Source organism: Pagrus major, chromosome 6 (genome assembly GCF_040436345.1).
Source record: "Pagrus major chromosome 6, Pma_NU_1.0".
In the NCBI taxonomy this organism is placed as follows: domain Eukaryota; kingdom Metazoa; phylum Chordata; class Actinopteri; order Spariformes; family Sparidae; genus Pagrus; species Pagrus major.
This window is the reverse complement of record NC_133220.1, coordinates 29,258,907-29,278,346: the sequence shown is the minus strand read 5'-3', so window position 1 is coordinate 29,278,346 and position 19,440 is coordinate 29,258,907. Positions and strand designations below refer to the sequence as shown.

The 19,440-nt window shown below is 39.4% G+C and overlaps 2 protein-coding genes across 3 annotated transcripts; both read right to left on the bottom strand.

Annotated features, from left to right (window-relative positions):
- Nucleotides 1–2,442: 2,442 nt before the first annotated feature.
- On the bottom strand, nucleotides 2,443–7,933 carry cxxc1b (CXXC finger protein 1b). Its single transcript, XM_073469210.1, has 14 exons — nucleotides 7,807–7,933; nucleotides 6,749–6,864; nucleotides 6,549–6,649; nucleotides 6,293–6,429; nucleotides 5,801–5,956; nucleotides 5,289–5,435; nucleotides 5,092–5,199; nucleotides 4,795–4,973; nucleotides 3,918–4,125; nucleotides 3,651–3,761; nucleotides 3,503–3,552; nucleotides 3,323–3,419; nucleotides 3,075–3,227; nucleotides 2,443–2,853 (listed from the first exon to the last, which is right to left on the bottom strand). The coding sequence occupies exons 1-14, from the start codon at nucleotides 7,807–7,809 to the stop codon at nucleotides 2,707–2,709; spliced, it is 1,713 nt and encodes a 570-aa protein (XP_073325311.1). The 5' UTR covers nucleotides 7,810–7,933; the 3' UTR covers nucleotides 2,443–2,706.
- A 2,649-nt stretch (nucleotides 7,934–10,582) lies between these two features.
- Nucleotides 10,583–19,070, bottom strand: tfe3b (transcription factor binding to IGHM enhancer 3b). 2 transcript variants are annotated; one of them, XM_073468324.1, is made up of 9 exons: nucleotides 18,949–19,070; nucleotides 15,777–16,002; nucleotides 15,454–15,678; nucleotides 14,836–14,931; nucleotides 14,006–14,117; nucleotides 13,838–13,894; nucleotides 13,549–13,624; nucleotides 13,223–13,388; nucleotides 10,583–12,830 (listed from the first exon to the last, which is right to left on the bottom strand). In XM_073468324.1, the coding sequence occupies exons 2-9, from the start codon at nucleotides 15,966–15,968 to the stop codon at nucleotides 12,366–12,368; spliced, it is 1,389 nt and encodes a 462-aa protein (XP_073324425.1). In that variant the 5' UTR covers nucleotides 15,969–16,002; nucleotides 18,949–19,070; the 3' UTR covers nucleotides 10,583–12,365. The 2 variants fall into 2 exon arrangements, with proteins under 2 accessions (XP_073324425.1, XP_073324426.1); XM_073468325.1 differs by having other exon boundaries at nucleotides 13,223–13,370.
- Nucleotides 19,071–19,440: the final 370 nt, after the last annotated feature.

Here is a 19,440-nt window from a genome sequence, read left to right as displayed (position 1 = left end):
ATAGTTCACATATTACTCCTTCCATACTTATGTTCTCCCAGCAGAGAAAAGCAGAATGAGACACAGAGGACTGCATAGAAAAGTAAAACTTATACAAGTTATAATGTGTTTGGATGAGTATGGACGTGGAGACGGAATGGAGCGACTTCTCTCATCCCGCCTTCATCCTCTTTGATAATACGCTTCATCTTTGTCATTTAACTATGATGCCTTCACGGGTCATTAGAAAGAATAGTGAGCGCACAGGACCGGGTAGAGTCGTCTATGCGTGACTTTAGCGGACACACAGCTTGGAAAACATCACCCACCCACCATTAAAATGAATTGTAATATCATGTAGAGTGGACCTTCATGTAAACAATATTGTATGCTTCGACGTTCGGACCAAATCACATGTACTTTCATTTACTACATACCAATATTTCAGGGGTGTAACACAAACATCTGGACCCAGGACAGAGGCTTTCTCTATGTGCCCCTCCTGCATCGAATGGAGCTTTAAATAAAATGTTTTCTTTTGTCCCGATATAAGTAATTTACTGAAATGTTGTTGAGCCAGAACAGATTTTTGTTATTGTGGTTGAATAATGTAATTCATGGTGCCTGCTACTAGACCGCCCCGTCAATTCAGGTCAGAGGAAATTGTTTTGAAGATGTTGTTGTTGAATGCCTAAACACCAGCAAATATGGATTGAAGCACAGTATTAACAGTTCAGATTGGTAGTAACACCTCTTCTGCTTTAGTGCTCAATATTAGAGGCCCCCCAGGGCGGTGTGCTCAGCCCCCTCCTGTTCATACTGTGCACCCATCTCTGCCCACCCAGACATCAAGAGGACTCTATTGTAGAGTATGCAGACGACACCAACATTGGCAGCCTTACACATATTGTTTAACTCCATTGTTTGACTCCACATCGGGAGGAAAGCAACAGTCTTGCAGAATGGTGCACAGAGAACAATCTACTGCTCAACGTCAGCAAAACCAAGACTGTTGTTTTTAGAAAAAAAGGGGTAAACACTCACACCTGTGTACATCAGTGGAGCTGAGGTGGAGCAGGTGAACAGTTTTAGGTTCCTGGGAATCAACGTTACCAACAACAGAACCTCTTGTAATGTTCTTATAATGAGGGAACCAAAATATAGCCACCAGTTTATTTATTTTTTAATATACAGTTATCCTCATGAGGCACTAGCTTCTCTGCTCATTCAGGCTGTATTTCCCCCCCACATAAATAGTAACTCTTAAAAAGGAATATGCTTCTTGTTGGCTACATTAAGGCAAAAATCTCAAAATCTCTCTGTCTCAGCAGTGACAATGGTCCACATTCTGTAAATGCTGCTTTAAAGGCAGTAGGTGAACATTTGGGGATTGACATGACAAACACATTGTGCCTCTCACTCAAGTAGTGTAGCTGCAGTAAAGCGGGAAAATGGCACACTGCAAAACAGAGTTGTAAAGAAACAGACCTGAGCTGGACCAAAGCTCTTCAACTGGTTTTCAATGTTTGAGCGCACTCTCAAATCTCTGATACTGTTTAATATCCGTTTGTAAATGCTTGGACATCATAACGGCATTCTCTCCTTTTAGTAATTTACTTGTAATTTATTGTCTTAGTTTTATCTGTGTTTTCATGTTTTGGTTCATATTATAAAGCACACTGTATACCGTATAAATAAAATGTTTTATTATAATTATTAGTAGGTAGTAAGATGTGATAGTATGACAGTAAACAGCACCAGCACTCCCCCGATGCTCTAAACTCCTGGTCTGGGTAGAGTCGGCTAATAGGACTGTGAGCTGCATGGTTAACTGGGCTTACTAGCCTATGGCAGCTACAGTTAGCATCAGTTAGTGGCTACTCTGATGATATGCCGGAGTACGAATGACAGGTGGCCAATTCTTACATATTGCTCCTTTACTCATATATCATATCTCAAATACCTTTGCTTTACAATAATAATAAATGTACCAGTGCAAAAGATTAAAACAGTTGCTTGTAGCATTGTTTTACCAGTCCAGTCCATTATCTACTGTCATTGAGTGATCACTTTATGAGTTACTGAAATCATTCTTCTTAGCTCTTACACCTAATTTGACATTTTGCACAAATTTCCTCCAGATTCACCTCAGAGGAGTGGAGCTCTGAACACATCTGGTCAATATATGTTTTGTCAGCCTGAATTACAGTCCAAGTATGCACTTTACTTTCTTGTCATCGGGGCTGGTCCTTGATTTTTCCAGTCAGAGAAGTGTCAGTGCACGGTGAAAATATTTAATCTGTTTTTATATTGTTCCCTTTTCCATCATAGTGAAAGACAAAGAAGCATACATTAAGTATATATTATTTTTAGTTGCAATAGTCATACAATGTGTACATGGTGTATGTGTAAAAAAGCCAATCAAAATGATGCGATAAATAATAGGTACGTCATTCACACACCTTACTTGGGGCAAATTTCAGGTTTATTCAAGGCAATCATACCAAAAACAGCAGTTTTCAATAAGCAGTAGTTCATCTACCAGTCAGGAAAAATATATAACCATTTACATCTTAAACGTATTAATCATACAAAGATTTTAAAATAATTATCTAGTTAGAAAAACAGTTTCCATCCAAATGGTACTATAATGCTTCTATAAGTTTAAATCCTGAACACTCAAATCTCACATCATGTACTGGGGATGCACAGATGCAGATAGGTCGACTACCTATCCTTGTTGCTACGGAGATCCGTCGTCAAGGGGTCGTGCTGAATAGTTTGGTGCAACATTAGAGCGAGCAGACCAGCTCTGTTGGTCATCGCAGTCCTGACATTACGCTCCTGTTCAAAGAGCTCGTCCAATTTGTACCACTGTGGGTGAAGAGAAGAAAGGAAGAAAAAAACAGGTTAGATCATTATCACTTCCCTGGTTGTGGCACACAATGAACAGATGTAAGTTCAGGAAAGAGATAAAAAGAAACTCTCCCCTACATCTGACTGGACAGATAATACAATTATGTTTCCATTTAAAAATCTGCAGAATTCTCAATAAATATCACAAACCAAAGAGACATTCATGAAGGTTGACTTACCACTCTCACTCGCTCCAAGTCCACCTCTGCTCTCCTGAGCTTTTCCCAGTTGTAATGTTTGTTGCATTTCCTTTTGGAGACCCTGCAGTAATCTCCTGTCAGCTCAAACACGTTCTTCACCAGGGGACACCCACACACCTCATCCACTGGGATCTGGCCACCACACAAAAGAAAACAGAATAAAACATCTCCACGTATGTGATGGAATCATGTCATGTTTTATGAATGGCTGACGGGTTTCCACTGACCTTAGGATCTCTGGAATGTTCTGGACACAAAACTTGAAGCCTCTTACAATATGTTTTGCTTTGGGGATTGTACACATCGCAGAAGAGTCTGGTTGCTCTGTGGAACAAAAAAAATTGTTAGTTAAGGCAAGTGAACTTAGCAAAATTGTTATAAACGTTCAGAGTATTTCTGTTTCTTACCCTTCTATTCTCGTAGGGTACATGGATCCAAAGGAGGTCTGACTCTCGTACTGTCAAGATTATTAGGGAAAGAAATGTTACAAATAGCCCGAATGCTTTTCTGTGTTTATATTTGAGGCTTAGAAGCAGAAATCTAGAGAATAATCACCTTTGCGTAACATCTCTCCATATGTCTCAGTGCCACTTTTGGATTGACAGGATGACTACAAGACACACAGAAAATCTGCAGATCTGTGTCCTCGCTGTCACCTTCATTCACCTGCAAACAGAACCAAAGCATTTTACCTTAGTTCTCCTTCAGCAGCTTCTAATAAAAAACAAAGAATGTCCTTGACTTTAACTGGACCCACAGGGAGCTACCATGAAAAAGCAGTTACAATAGAACGAGTTGTGTAACTGAATGAGGGCTGCTCACCTCCTCGTCCTGCTGAACCGCCTGCTGCTTGGCCTTGGCGATGATGCCTTCCAGCTCGAGGAAGCGTCGCTCCATCTCTGTGAGGCGCATCCGGGCGTTATGCTGTTCCCGTCGTATGCGCTCCAGTTGCTTCTTGCCGTGCTCCTCAGCGATGCAGGGACTCTGCTGCCACTGCTGGATACGCTGAGGGAGGATCTCATAGATCCGGCTGTGGATCAAAATGCGTAAATATTAATTAATTTATATGTTAAAAAAACTAAACGGGATAAGGACTTCCCTATGATCGTTACTTAGTCAGCTAAAGGAAAAGCTTAAGAAACACTAACCACGGGAGCCTACACCAAGGATACTGATGAGAAAGACAGAGGTAGAGAAATAAATAGTGATACTATGTGACAAATCAGATTGTGAGTTTAAAAACTGGATCATAAGTTCCAAACAGAGGCTAATGCAACACTAAGAAATTGAACAATATACAAGTAATCAAAATCTGCAGCATTTCACTTGCATTTAATTCTTCTAGCACTAGGTGGAGCAATATCAATCAATACATATACCTTCCCTTTCAATTTCAATTCAAATGAATAAAATCTAGAATAAGAGATAAGATAAGAAATGCCCTAAAATGTGCAATTATGGAATTTAGTTTAATTGTAAAATGTAAGTACAGTTATGTAAAACAGTCACAATAAAATAATTGAATGAAAAGAGTTATTTAAAACAATAACAAGTGGAGGTTGGGAGGTGTCGGATCTAATTTCTAAAATGGGGAAAAAACTAATATTCAAATTGCTTTTGTTGTTCTCGGCAGACTTAGTTATCTCTCCTAACAGAAGTGCACTAATGCAAGGTGAAAGGTGAAAGTAATATTTCTTACTTGGCAGCTAACTTCATGCCACAGTCCTCAGAACAGTATTTGGAGTTGGCTCTTGCTGCCTCCACACAGCTCGGCCCCAGACACTGACGCTGCCCTGTGTTATCACGCAGTTCACCCTTCTCACTGTATTTGCTTTTGTCTTTGTGCTTTTGCTTCTGTTTGTGGCGTCGTGACTCCTTCTACGTTGTTCAAAACAGAGGGGTTAGTTCACCAGGCATTACCATAAGTATTACTAACATTTATCATGCTAAAGCCTGGCAGCAATAATGATCATTTCTATGAAGAAAAAAGTCTTACCTTCTTGTCAAACTTCTTCTCTCGTCTCTTGACGTGCTTCACCTTCACAGCTTTCTTACGCATGACGGGACTGAAAGGCGGCTCATCGTCGTCATCGCTACCCCACGCCTGGGAGAGAAGAGAGCAAACAAATGACTCAACGTCATCTAAAATAAGCAGGTTTACATGCAACAATATGGTGTCAAATGATCCGCTACCATGCTGTTGTCAAGCCCTGCTGCCTTGTACTGCTGGTAGAGATCCGCCTCGCTGTCGTAGTCATCAGAGTACCGTCTTCGTCTGTGGTAGGAATTGTCCCTCCTTTCTTGTAAAGAGAGTTCCTCATCCTTCACTCGCAGCATTTTCTGTACAAAACAAGAAGCTACAGGTTGGACATTTCCATACCGGCCACAAGAGACTGCACAAACACATCAGAGAACAGGAAGTGCGAATCGCTTCAAAGCTTTTAAGTTTCTCTCTTTTTAAGAGGTACCTTGCAAGATACAATATGAATGATGCATTATTGGAAAAAGACATTCTTGTAGAGGATTGTTGTAAAGGCATACGTATATTAAGTAAATCTTCAAACCCTAAATCTACAACTTTCAAGATCATTTAATGACAAGAAGAAGGGTCAGTCAGATAAAAATAAAAATGCACAGGGCAGAAATGTTACATGTTCTTCTACAATTTGGTGCCTTGATTTTATAAACAGGACAAGGTGACTTACCCTGGCTCGAACCTCACATTGCCTGAACCTGCACTTCTGTCGGATTTTGTTGGGGCCTCCGAACTTCTTCATGTCCTTGCAGAAGTCACACTGAGCACAGTCCTCGGTCCGTCTGCAGGGCTCACATTCACCACACATTCGGACTGAACGCTTCACCTGAGGAAAATCAAGCAGTGGGCAATGAGAGACAGTCGTTGAAGAAATGTGCATTGCTTTACATCCTACACATTTACCTATTGCCTGAAAATGGGTGTGACACAACATCAAATTTTCCATCATCTTCATTTCAAGTAGTCTGCTATGTAATGTCATTTTTATGTGACTTCTGGACCCCTAATTCATATTACCCGGCTTACACTTACATTTAAATCAGGTATATTTGTAGAAAACTTGATCACTGTTAGTCTTCATATGCAACAATCATTCCATTGTTTTTATGCCCTTCAGATATTGAAGTCAAATCTAAATATTTAAGCCAGAAGTACAACTTACTTTAGATCCACGCCGTCTTTCACTCTTATAGTCTGGAGTACTCGGGGTGCTGTACTGTTTTTCAGTTCTGTCAGACTCAACGTCCTTGTCTTTGTTTTTCTTTGTTCTATACTTTATCTCCAGTAAAGGGTTTTTATCTGGTGACAGAGAAAAAAATGAAACAACATCATATTTGTTTTGATGATTTGTTTTGTGATATACTTAATGTTTAGCATGGCAGTCTTAAATGTGACAAATGAAGATTTGTTTTCCTTACCTCTGCATCTCATGCAGTACCATTCTCGGATTGCCTTTGCCGACTTCTCTGTGATGTTAATGCAGTGGCCATGGAACCACTCATTACAGTTATCACAGCCACTGTCAGTGGGAGAATGAAGAAAATAATGTATGAGCATCATTGCATCCATTGACAGTAATACAGTTACTGAAACAACAGCCTTGGTGTTGTGCACTTACATCATGAAGCAGTTGATATCTGGTTTGCGGCAAATACAGTACAGTGGTGTGTTCTCCCCCTCCATGCTGCTGGTCTCAGGCCCTGGTGCAGGGTCGGCGTCAGACATTTCACTGTCCTGGAAAGGAAGTATGTCATATGGATCACAAACCACATAACAACTGATGGAAATATATTAAACATCAATGGCCACTGACTGCTGAGCTGCAGGGCACCTTACTCAAAGAGAGCAGAATGATTTGGGTGTCTCTAAAGTAGACGCTGTGCTCAGCAATTAGCCTCTTGCCATTTTAGTTTGCAGAGTAGCTCTGCAGTCTGGAGATTCATCCTACCTTGGTCATTGCTTTGAGTTTCCCAATCATACAAGGTAAATAGTGCGTAATCAGCATACTACGCTCAAATACAGTGAAACAGACCATCATTATTAATATCACCCCCTACTCCTACATTATTTAGAAAATGTAAAACATGCTAATTACACTATAAGGACCAAGACATGGTGTCTAGCACTTGGAACTAAAACTAACATTGCTAACTTGCACCTCATATTACATGATGCACAGTTTCAGCGCCAGTTTATTTTACCTTGCTATATCATCATTGCGTGTAATGTTAGAAGGAGAAAAGAAAAGAAAAGAGAAAAATAAGGTGCTGGTCAGCTAACCAGCACCAGTGGTTAAAGGAAAACTCCTGGTAACATTAACAGTTGCTTTGTTTACACACAAACCTAGCTTAACGTTACTGTATGCTAAGGTTAGCTCGCACAGTAGTCGGTTAGCATCTGTTAAATTTACAATAAACGATAGCCAGCTAGCTTAACGTTACTTTGCTGTACCACGTAGCTAAGTACACACTTTTCGAAACAAATTTAAATTAGGCAACATGACATTCTGTATGGACAGGGCATACATTCAAACGATATAACCATAGCTAACTTGAGTTGGATCACAACATCCTAATGACGGATGTATCGCTACCTGAAAGTGACCGCCGTGTAACCTATTATTAGTTGCTAAAACTGAATTTCGCAGGCATAAAAGTCTTTATTTTCAATACTTACCATTTTGTAAGATTTGTACAGTCTTTGGTAGTTTTACAAATACAGTGGAAAAGAAACGCGAAACACTGAGCCAGTAAGCTCGACAGCTAACATCAGTTAGCATTCAGGTTTACACCCGCTTTAGACTGACGTCACATCGTTCGTACTCGGCTAAACTCGTTAGTACTCGGAAAATAATCATCTGTCATTGGTCAGTATTCTTCTTCTCTAGTGACAAATTAACATCCAAGAGTACAATGTCGCCACCTGTCGGGTGTGTTACAAACTGCGTTTACTAAAAGAAAAAAAATACCCCATTCATAAACAAAACATTAGTGTGTCTATTACTCAGGCTCAGAATTGTGTCCTGCAGAGCAAAATGTGATATATAAATGAAGTATATACAATATAAAATGATATTGCTTTATTTATAATCACATTAATAGATAGATTTAAGTACAAATACAATCAAAATACAAAGGCAAATATAGAAACAACAAAATACGATATACAATATACAAAAAAAACAATAAAATACTATATACAATAAAATGCTTAAGTAGTTATAAAATAAAATAAAATAAAATACTGAGGTATCAAAGAGAAAAGGTAGGTGGAACATAAGGTGCAAGAGGATAAGGGGCAGTATTTACGGTAATGATAATTAGATACTTCTATTACTTACTAGTTACTACCTACTAGATGGATGACAAATAACTAAATTAACAATATTAACACAACCACTCATATTCTTGTTTTTGTGTTTTTACATACACACACAGAGAGAGAGAGAGAGAGAGAGAGAGAGAGAGAGAGAGAGAGAGAGAGAGAGAGAGAGAGAGAGAGAGCCTGTATGATGCAGTTACACCTTCATTGCTGACATCTGACGGGTCACATAAGGATGCATCTGTGATTAAGGCTGCATGCCGGAACGTCTACCTTGAAAATATGCCTTGAAAAGTGAGTACAATTAGTTTTTTTACAAAACTCTTTCTGAATTTCTGAACATTAATGTAATGAATAACATAAAGTGTTTTTGAGATTAAATGGCTGTGTGGCTATTGATTATATATATAGATTAACTGAATTTTATTGAATGTAAATAATTTTGATAAGACTCATTCAATTTGACACAATGATATATTATACCCCGCTTACATCCCTTGTATTGTCTATAACTGAAGACTGTACACCTAGAAATAATTTGTCAAACAATAACAATAATTTAAAATTGTTACAAAATATTTCAGATAGCTGAAGTAAATGTTTCTCCTTTGTTTTATCTGCAAGGAAAAAAAACGTAAAGTAAGTATTACCTGAGAACATGAATTATTAATGCATAGTATAATCAAGATATTACATTCTCATATAACTGTCAGGATGTGTGCATGCCGCCTTTCATCTACATTATAAATCCTTTCCAAATGGCGATTAATAATAGATTAACTTCTCTGCAATTTCCAAGATGTCCACTCATCACTAACAGCTTCAAAACCTCAGCTACAGTTCTGACTGTCGGTCTGCGGTACAGAGAATGATGATGGCATTTAATATGACGTTCCAGTATCAGAAAGAAATTATTTAAGTTTAAGAAGAAAATAGATATAAAATTAAAGCAAAGTGAATTTAAATGTATATTACATTTCATTTTCTTAGATTAACAGGTTCACTATTTTGGTTTGACCTCCCTCATTACTCTGGTTGGTTGTCTTTCAGTTAATTCAAGAGACAGAAGCATGTGACATGTAAATGGATGTCACAGTGGAGACCAAACTGAATTCTACAGATGTGAATGAAAAGATGGATGCTGCAAATGACAACAAGTTCCACAACTCACTAACCACCGCTTCAAAGTCACCTCTTATACCTGACAAATCCATGGCAGATCAAACAGGTATGTTTACAGAATATTAAGTCATGAATTGCAGTTATTCAGAAAGATAAACTTTCTTCTCTTGTCTTATAGAATCTTTGGCTGAGGCTACGACTTGTTCGGAGCAGATCTCCACTGAGGACACTGAATTATCTTCAGCTGACATCTCTGTGAACGTATTCCAAAATAAAACAATAGGTACCTGATCGTATGCATATACATGAATAGATATTTTCTCTTAAAGACATTTTTATCAAGATTTTTTGTTTGTTAATTTCCATATCCGGTGCAGGAGCCTCTGTTGAAACCAACTTGTATGATGACACAAAACATGGAGTGACCAGAGCAGTTTCCATCTGTAGTCCCTGCTCTGTGGAGAAAGATCAGCCGAAGCCTCTGTGTGCCCTGCTGCCATCCTCCAAGGAGGCCTGCCCAGTCTATGAAATCAGGAAGAGTCAAGGGAGCCTCAAAACCACTACTGTCAACACTGAGCCAGATGATGACGGTAAGGATGCAAAACTATTGTGTGTTCCTTGATCCCCTCCTTCCTAAATGCTTTTTCCTTAGATTGAAGTTTTCTTCTTTCACCTTCCTTTTCCTGAGACCTGTGTGCTGCAATCCTATTGGCCTGTCTCTTCTGTCAACCACTGGACTGTTTACTGGCCACCATGAGAGGGTGTAATGACTGCGTTTGGTCACTGTGCTCGTCGCTGTGCTCGTCCCTGTGCTGCTGCGAGCCCACCACCCTGCAGCCTCTCCTGGACACCACCCACCACTGTGACGTCTGCAGTTGTCTGGACATTCGCTGCTTCCAGTGCGAATGTCCCGTCTGCGACATCTGCCTCCAGGCCACAGAGTGCCTGGACCTCGCTATGGAAATCTCGCAAATGCTTTACCACTAAAAAACAACACCCAGACACGAACCAATGGGAATCATTTATTTGTTAAAATCTTTTGAAAGCCAACTTGTAGGGACAAGACATAAATGCTACCGGTTTCTGGTTAACAGTCGATGTTAGCACTCAAATATATGTCAGGGTAGGACATGGTTAATATTGTGTATGAGCTGAAAAAAGCTGACCAGGAGCACTGAGTAATGGAGTCGAACTGTTTAGAGCTCAAAAACAAAGTAGGTAAGATCTGAATGAACAGGAGAGAACGCTTTAAAACCATTGTAACCACCAAAAAGCACTGATGTTTTCGTCTGCTGAAACTTGTTTTGTTTTTACAACTCGAAGAATAGTTTAAAATGTAAGCATATCAATAACTTGGAGGTTGTGTTGGAGGCAATAAAAAATACAGTGCGTCAGTGTTAAAAAACAAAAAACAACTACACTTATGCAGGTACTTTTTCCAAACACACATTCATTAACTGTACATAAGGTTGCATCTGACAAATTAAATGCCTTTCTAAAGTTTGTGGCTATTTTACAGAATAAAAACTTCATTGCAGGTTTCACACAACAAACAGTTATATCTTATTGTTAGAGGTGAGGCTAGTGGTTGGTTTAAAAAGGAGGTCGAAGCCCTCTCAATTCATACTACAATTAGCAATAATGCATTATTAGATATATCTCTCTCGATCGTCAAGAAAAAACAAAAACAAAAAACATAATCCTGGTAGATCATGCTAACCGGTAAAATCACACAGTGACCACCAAGGTTCATGAACAGACACAATCACTGACAACACAGATATTAGTCAGGAGAAATTACTTTAAAACTATTATTTAGGTATCAAAAAAAATATGTAATGAACTACAGTACTATTGTAAAAGGATAAAATTGTTCTGCATCTCTCATATTATCTTGCATTCCATTGACTGAGTGAATATATTTAAAAATAAAACGCTGATTTGTATGTAATTCGTAGCTACTCTGGAAGAAGTCCTGCTTTGGCTAACTAGCTGCAGCAGTGCGTGATTCTCCACTGCTTTTAAGGTTTATTACAAAGACATGCAACCTGGGCTTTAGCCGTCCACTGTGTGTAATAATAATAAAAAACAGACAAAAAGCTCTCATAAAATGCATAGACTGCCATAAAATAAGGTGCAATAAAATTGCTCAAAATAAAATATTCTTATATACAATATGCAGTAAATATTTCACAATGTGCCAATTCACTTTACAAAAATCCCTTCTGTAGCTGCTGGTGAAACAACCCAACATGGATGAGCATGCGACTGCTATTAACAAACCCTGATTCCAGTCAGATGAAAAAACAGAAAAAAAAACAAAATATACTGTGTGTTGGCATCTCAGCATCAGTTTGTTATGCCAATGTTGTTGTTGTGAAACACAAACCTCACAGCTTTCGTCCCTATAAATGAGCACATAATAAATTCAAGCAAACTTTATATCCCTCTTAAATCTCTGAAGAAAAATCTTAAAAACTATTTAAGAATGTAATATTTCTTATAATTTCATAAAGTCCATGCCTCTATTATACAATATTCCATTTAATAAGATTGCATTTATAAACCCAGACATAATCATCTGACCAGCTCCAAACAGGAACAACAATAATTCGGTCTGTATGGCAATTAAATCCAAGATATAATGTTTGTTAGTTTTTGATCTTAATGTTAGCTATTTCTGCTAAATTCAATTCTACAGTCCTATAAATAAGCCTCTTGTTATTTAAGGATAGACTGCACCTCCTGCCATTCTTGTCCCTACAGACAGTCTCTGACTGCCACACAGCTCATCACAAGTCCTCGTCCATTTCAAGGCTGCTCCTGCGACTGCTGGTTTTAGAGGCACCTGGTGACAAAGGAGAAAACAGCGGCTCGGCCACCCTCTCTGGAGACAGGGTGCACCCGTCGTCCATAAGAATGTCTCCCAAGCCCACGTCGGGGTAGAGCGCTGAGGCGGAGCTGTCGTCCAGCTCGGCGAAGCTCAGGCTGCCCAGGTCCAGGGGGCTGCTGATGGTGATACCGGCAGGGGAGTCCGAACAAGGCGGGGACAGGAAGGAGGCTGGCAGAGATTCTCCCATGGCTGCCACACCCAGACTGAGGAGGTTTTGGGAGGAGATTCCTCCTGCGCTGTGAGGCATAGACTGGCCGCTCTGTTGGACCTGGTGCTGCTGGAGAAGGGAGGGATCAGACGTCAGACCAGAGGCGATGCCGCCCTGGGAGGAGAGGCCATGGAGTCGTGCCTGCATCTCCAGCTCCTGAAAAGAAGAGCAGCACATTTACATTTAGATGCCATATCTGGGAATGATTGATAAAGTCATTATTTTACAACACCCAATGCATTGTGCACGTGACAGGTAATTTCACTACAATAAACATTACCTTAAAAACTGTCTTGGTCTTTGTTATTCTACGTTTTTAAGAATGAAGAGACCTTTTATCAGCTGGTAAACATCTTTTATTCCTCCTTTATTGGCACACCCTGATTTAGGGTGCATTATGTGACCAACTGTCAATATATGGGACTACATGACTGTCATACAACCTAAAGACATTAAATACTTTAGGATCAAAACATGTAGAGCCTGCAGAGAGGCACCTACATCCTAACTTCAACTTTATTCCCACCACACATTTGCTTTACACTGACCTGAATTCGCAGCATTAGAGTATGGTTTGCCTGCTCCAGCTTTTTCTGCCGCATCTCGATATCCTTGGCTCTGTGCTGCTCCTTCTGTAACTTCCTGATGTAGTCTACGGAAGCTTTCAGGATGGTGCCTTTATTCCAACGCATCTCACTGTTATCATTGTGATATCAGTAATCATAAATTGTAGAGGCAACAAAGAAAGGAAACGATACACAAAAACAAAATTAAAATTTTACAGTTACAGGGACTCCACTCTAAAATTTAAATACTTTAATTTCATTTTTATTGAGTGATTCAGAAAAGGAAAACAAGTATTCTTAAAACTTACGGGTCATTTGATTTGGGTATCAGAGTACCAAGCTCCTTTATGCGGTCATTGATGTTGAATCTCCGCCTCCTCTCAACTGTAGACAAGCAAGAATGATGAGGCAGAAAGCGAAAGAAAAACACCTTCACCAGTCGGTTGTCACTAAGCAAGCATTACATGATATACATGGACAACATGAGTTCAAACCAAAAGCAAAAAAGCATATCTACGGAGCAAGGATGTGGTGTTGAATCTGCACTTCACTGTATGTCACAAGTGGTCAAACTGGTTGAAATAAAGATGGACTCACTGAGGTTATGGTTGTCTTTCTTCTGCCTTTCTTTCATAAGTGCTTTGGCATCTGTATCTGAAAGAAAAAATCATAGTGTTTCATACAATTAAAACCCTATTAATTTTAAATAAAAGCTATCCTGAACACTAAAAAAGTCAAGACACGTGTTTATAAAAGTTACCGTACCAGTAATTTCCCTTTTAATTTTTGGAAGATCAGCAGGGCAGGAGTTGCTAACAGTCAGAGTAGGTGCTGCCATTCCAGGGCTATGGTACACATCCAACAGATTTCCTGGGAGCTACAGAAATAAAACATGTTAAAATGTCATTTCATAAATGCTCATTGATTGTCAGAAACCCAGAAGCAAATATGTAAAAAGGATGTCTTCCTGATTCCTGTTTAAATGTTAAGCGCAACCAGTTCCACGAGTTCAAAGCTGGTTTCTGTGACATTTCTTTAGTCTTAAACAGCATGTGCTGTTTAAGACTAAAGGACAAAATCCATCCATTAACATCACGTTTGCATATTAAAATGGTGAACAAGAATACCTGCTGCTTTTTCAAAAATCACAAAAGTAATTTACCTCAATCTGCTTCTTTTTCTTTTCCTCCAACAGCATCACCATAATCCTCATTTTTTTGTCAAGCACTCTCTATCTGACAAATTTGTTGTCAACCTAGCAGCTTTCTATATATGTGCTTTCTATATGAGCACAATCCACGTTGTCTCGCTTCTCCCGGTCTTGTATCCTCTGATAGCTTTGCCCCGCCCAGGCAGCACTTTTGTGACGAATAGTATCTGAGTGCCAAAAGTGTATATTTACTCCTACAACTTCAGAATTCCACACAGAAAAGAGACCGTCCATTCACAGGAAAAAGACTTTGGGTGTAATAAGTTAGTCAAGACTAGTCTGAAATCTACTGTTATCTTGTACATGTAAAGAAGAACCTGTGAACTCTAGAGGAAACTCTAAAGAGGAAGCATTCATGGTTAAATAAATACATTGTTCTTCATACCGTGCTCGGCAACTGAAGACCTGAGTCAATCAACGTGATGATGTCGTCATTAAAACTGGATTCAAGACTAATGATGTCGTCGATCACATCGTCAATCTAGATAAAGCAGATGAGAGAAAACACCAGTAGTCCTGTGTCAATTCCCTCAGGGTTAAATGTGTGAAAGCAATCAACAGGTGTGTCTAAAGTGTGCTTTGTTATCTTGAAGGGTCTCAGGTATACTCTGTGAACACTGAAAGCCAACACAGAAAATGTAAAGCAATGTAACAGTTGGAAAGAGGCCTGATTTCAAAGAGAGAGGGGTGTTCAGAAGAAGTGCTGGCATGGTTAAACTGTAGGTGCAGTATTTAACATCTTATTGTGACAACAGGCCAACAAGGGTACGATAACAAAAGGCATGCACCATCACAGTGGGACCTTCGGCCACATCATTGCAGAGCAAACAAAAAGTTATTAAGCTAGAAGTGAGCGAAGGGTTAGACATTCAACTTCTCCAAAAATGCACCCTATGTTTGCAGAAAGGCAACTACTGACAAGGTTGTGTAATCTGCTGTACCAGCACACAAACCGACACACAAGAAGTTAAACCAGTGGTATTAAAGAAGGAATTTCCCATACTTCCTCCTTGTTGGATCCGATATTAAGCAAAGCCATGGGACTGTTAGGGGCGCTGCTGGCAGTAGGAGCGGCTTCAGGGGCCGAACTGGACTGTGGCACAGGGGACACACCAAGGGTCTGAGTAACCGCCATGTTGCCCAGAGTGGTGGAGAGGTACTGCTTCACCTGCTGCCTCTGTGCTTGCTGGATGTGGTACTTGGTGGGGTTCTCCAAGTGGGTCTGCACCTAATTATTTAAAGATGTTAAGGGCTAATGTTCTGACAAATTCAGACTTCACTAAATTAAGAACAAAAGTGATGAACATAAGAACACAATGCTCTTACTTTCAGCACCTCCACAGGCACCTGTGCTGGAGGGGGACGGGCAGCATTTGGGGGCAGACTGACAGAAATGGCTGGTGTGGAGTCAGTGGCCCGGAGCTGAGAGACAGAGGCCTGCTGCTGGGCCTCGCGTCTCTCCTGCTCCTGGGCTTGCTCTCGCATCAGCTGCTGTCGCATCAACACACGACCAGACATGGCTGAAGAGTGTTTTCCAGATCTAGGGATGGAGCTGGAAAACAAACACAGGACAAAGAAGCATTACAGAGCAATATTTCAAAGTATATAATGTTTTGTTGTTATGACACAACTCAATACTTAAAACAAGCCTATCCAGATTTTTATTTCCATCACTCTGTTCTACAGCAGGGTTCCAACAGAAATGTTGTATTTGGTGAAAATGTATTTAGGAAAATAAATTCTATAGCAATTAAATGGTTATAATATCATCAGGACAGATCCAATACATTTTTTTTTCTCCATTTATTAACATTATACACCAAGCCATGAGGCTTTTCAGGCACAATACACAGCTAATTCTTTTCTGCATAAATTGAGAAGCTATGAGAAAAAGATTTAAAAATCTAGTCAGGAAACCGCTGGCTCAAATATACTGACCTTCACTTCCAGAATTATTGTCTGCAATGCTTTTTTTAAACTTTTTTTTATTTTCCCTATATGAATTTGAGACTTCTGAGAGCCTGAAACACTGTTAAGCTAAATATTCCTGTGTTTTAAAATGGTTTTGAGCGCCACCACATTCACTGACCCAGCAAATCCAGCAACCTGGAAAACAAACTACTCAAGACTGTGAGTGAAACGTTTCCTTGTGTGTATTATTCATGTGGAAGACATGGCTCATCCTGCAACCCTGAATGCTGCTCTCCCCTTTAAACAGAAGTGACACTATGTCTAATCATTCAGATACAGATGACGGTTGATTTGTTCTTTGGATTTGGAATGTTTATCTACTCTGGACGAGGCCGCCCCTTTCAAAATCCAACTGTAGTCCACGGTTATACTATGCAGTATTTTCCTACAAAACAATGTATAGCTTTATTCAAAAGTAATCACACTTTATCATCAAGTGTGACACACTAGAAGTGTGTGAGAGACGCTGTCCCTCAGCCAGTATTGTCTTAGTTTCCTAGTATTTTACTGTGTTTGGGACCTTTCTGGGTATCAACCTTTGGGCAGTGGCGAGTAGCCACTGGGAAATAAATGAACGCAGGGTATGATGCCGGTGACTGTAAAGACGTAGTGAACAGGTTATATCGCTGTCTTATCGCTCTCCTCTGCTCTCAGTCTGTCATAAAGAGCTGCAGATCTGTGTGTCTGTTTGATTGAGGGTGGGGCTGAGCTACACACGCAGAGCAGAGAAGAAAACAGTGGACGAGCTGTTAATATATGTAAATATACAATCACTCTGAATTTGATGCCTGCAACATATTTCAAAGAAGTTGGAAAAGGCCAACAAAAGACTGGAAAAGCAAACAGTCCAACAGTTTAAGAACATTTCTTGCCACACATTTTCAAGGAATTTAGGGATTTCACTATCTACAATTGATAATATCATAAAAAATTCAAAGAATCCAGAGAAATCTTTGAATGTATGGAACCAGACTGAAAACATAAACTGAAATTAGTGATTGGTTAAAATGTATTTAAGAAAATAAATTCTATATAAATAAAATGGTTATGATATCATCGGGACAGATCCAATACATTTTTTTCATTTATTAACATTATACACCAAGACAAGAGGCTTTTCAGGCTTAATACACGACTAATTCTTCTCTGCGTAAACTGAGAAGCTATGGGAAAAAGATATGAAGATCTAGTCAGGAAACCACTGGCTCAGAAACAGTGACTTTCACTTCCACAATTATTGTCTGCAATGCTTTTTTTAAAACTTTCTCTATCCGAATTTGAGACTTCAGAGAGCCTGATACAGTGTTAAGCTAAATATTCCTCAAAACAACTGCCAAACATCCTGCGTTTTAAAATGGTTTTGAGCGCCACCACATTCACTGGCCTAAATATGCCCACATTTCTTAATAGTGCTCTCGTTTCTGAATGTGTATCAGCCAATTTTAATTAAGCAAGTTAAACTGCTGCTGAAACTTACAGACTTATGAAAACGTATTTCAAAAACATTACTGAAAATGATAGAATTACTTCCAGAGGTCCTAAATAATAATCATCATGATCTCACTATGATCTCTCATTTATCTTTAATTATTTTTCATGCACTGATCATACTTTTATTCAATTCCTATTCAATTTAATCATACTTGTACATCATCTCATCTCCTGTCATCTTGTATAGTTATGTCTCTTCTGTTACTAAACCTTTCCTGATATGTAGTGTGCACTCATTACAACCTCACAGCTGCCTCCACCTTCAGTACCTTCTATCCTACCTTCTCAACAGTGTGAAGCGGTTCTTACATAACTTTGCATGTCTGTAAGTGTCTGTGCATCTACACACTCATGATTTATCACTTTGCACAACGCGACCTCTCGTTATATTCACTCTCTAAAATAAAAAATAACATTAGGTTTACTCACTACGTTTCCAAAACGACTCAAAATACGAGCACACAGCTGGCTGTCAGTGTGGCTTCATCCCAGGAGTCATATCACTGCGCGAAATTAAGTTGTCAGCGCCGTTATGTTAGTTAACATGGTCGTTATATCTAATGACAACCACACTGACAACTTACCGTCACGTTAAAAAGGCTGGGTTACTTCATGTCACTTTTTTGGGTAGTATTACAAGTCTTTATAACACGCACATTAACTGGTTAGCTCGCTTTTCCTTTAGCTGTTTTCGTAATCTCTATTTTTGGCGAGCTCTAATGAAGCGTCATGAGTTAGCAGTTCACTTGACAGCTCAGAGCGGCTAACGGGCCCACATCAACATGCTAAGTGTGGAAACACAACCAAAGCTAATATTTACACCGTGAACGACTTACAGTGGCTTTTAAGATACCTATCAGCTGCAACTGTGAGAAAGTTGGCTATATGTGTTGAAAGAAGCGGTGTATCACGACACAAGACAAAGTAAAAATAGGAAGTGGCAGCTTAGCTAACATGCTAGCTAGCATCCGATAGTTGCCTAAAGCTAATGCTACCAAGCTAAACAGTATATTTCTGAGTGGAGATAAACACGTACTGTTGCAATAGATTTGTTTGACGTTATCACTGCCATAAATCTCCGAAGTCCTCCGCTTTCTTAGCCATTTTAAGGTCGGTGAATACAAGATCTTCGAGCAGTCGCTACACACCGCTCCTAACAGTGTTGTTTATGTCGGGCCGATGGGCTGAGGTCATCTGACGGAAGTTACCCGGAACTTGTTGACTGCTGTGAGGCGCCTACATTTTCAACAGGGCCTTCATAGAGCCAGTTTACCTGAGGTAGAGTAACATAAAACTAAGGTATTCAAATGCAAACTAGTAAAACTGAAATATATATATAAACAACAATAATAATAATAATAATGATAATACAAAATCTTAAAATAAAATAAAAGCTTTATTTGTTCTCGAGTTAAAGTGTAATTTAAATATAGCTCCTGCATGTGAAGGCTTCAAGGGTGCTGCTGGTGCCAAATGGGAAAAACAATATGTCATTTGTACTAAGAAAAACCTTTTCCAGTGATTGTGG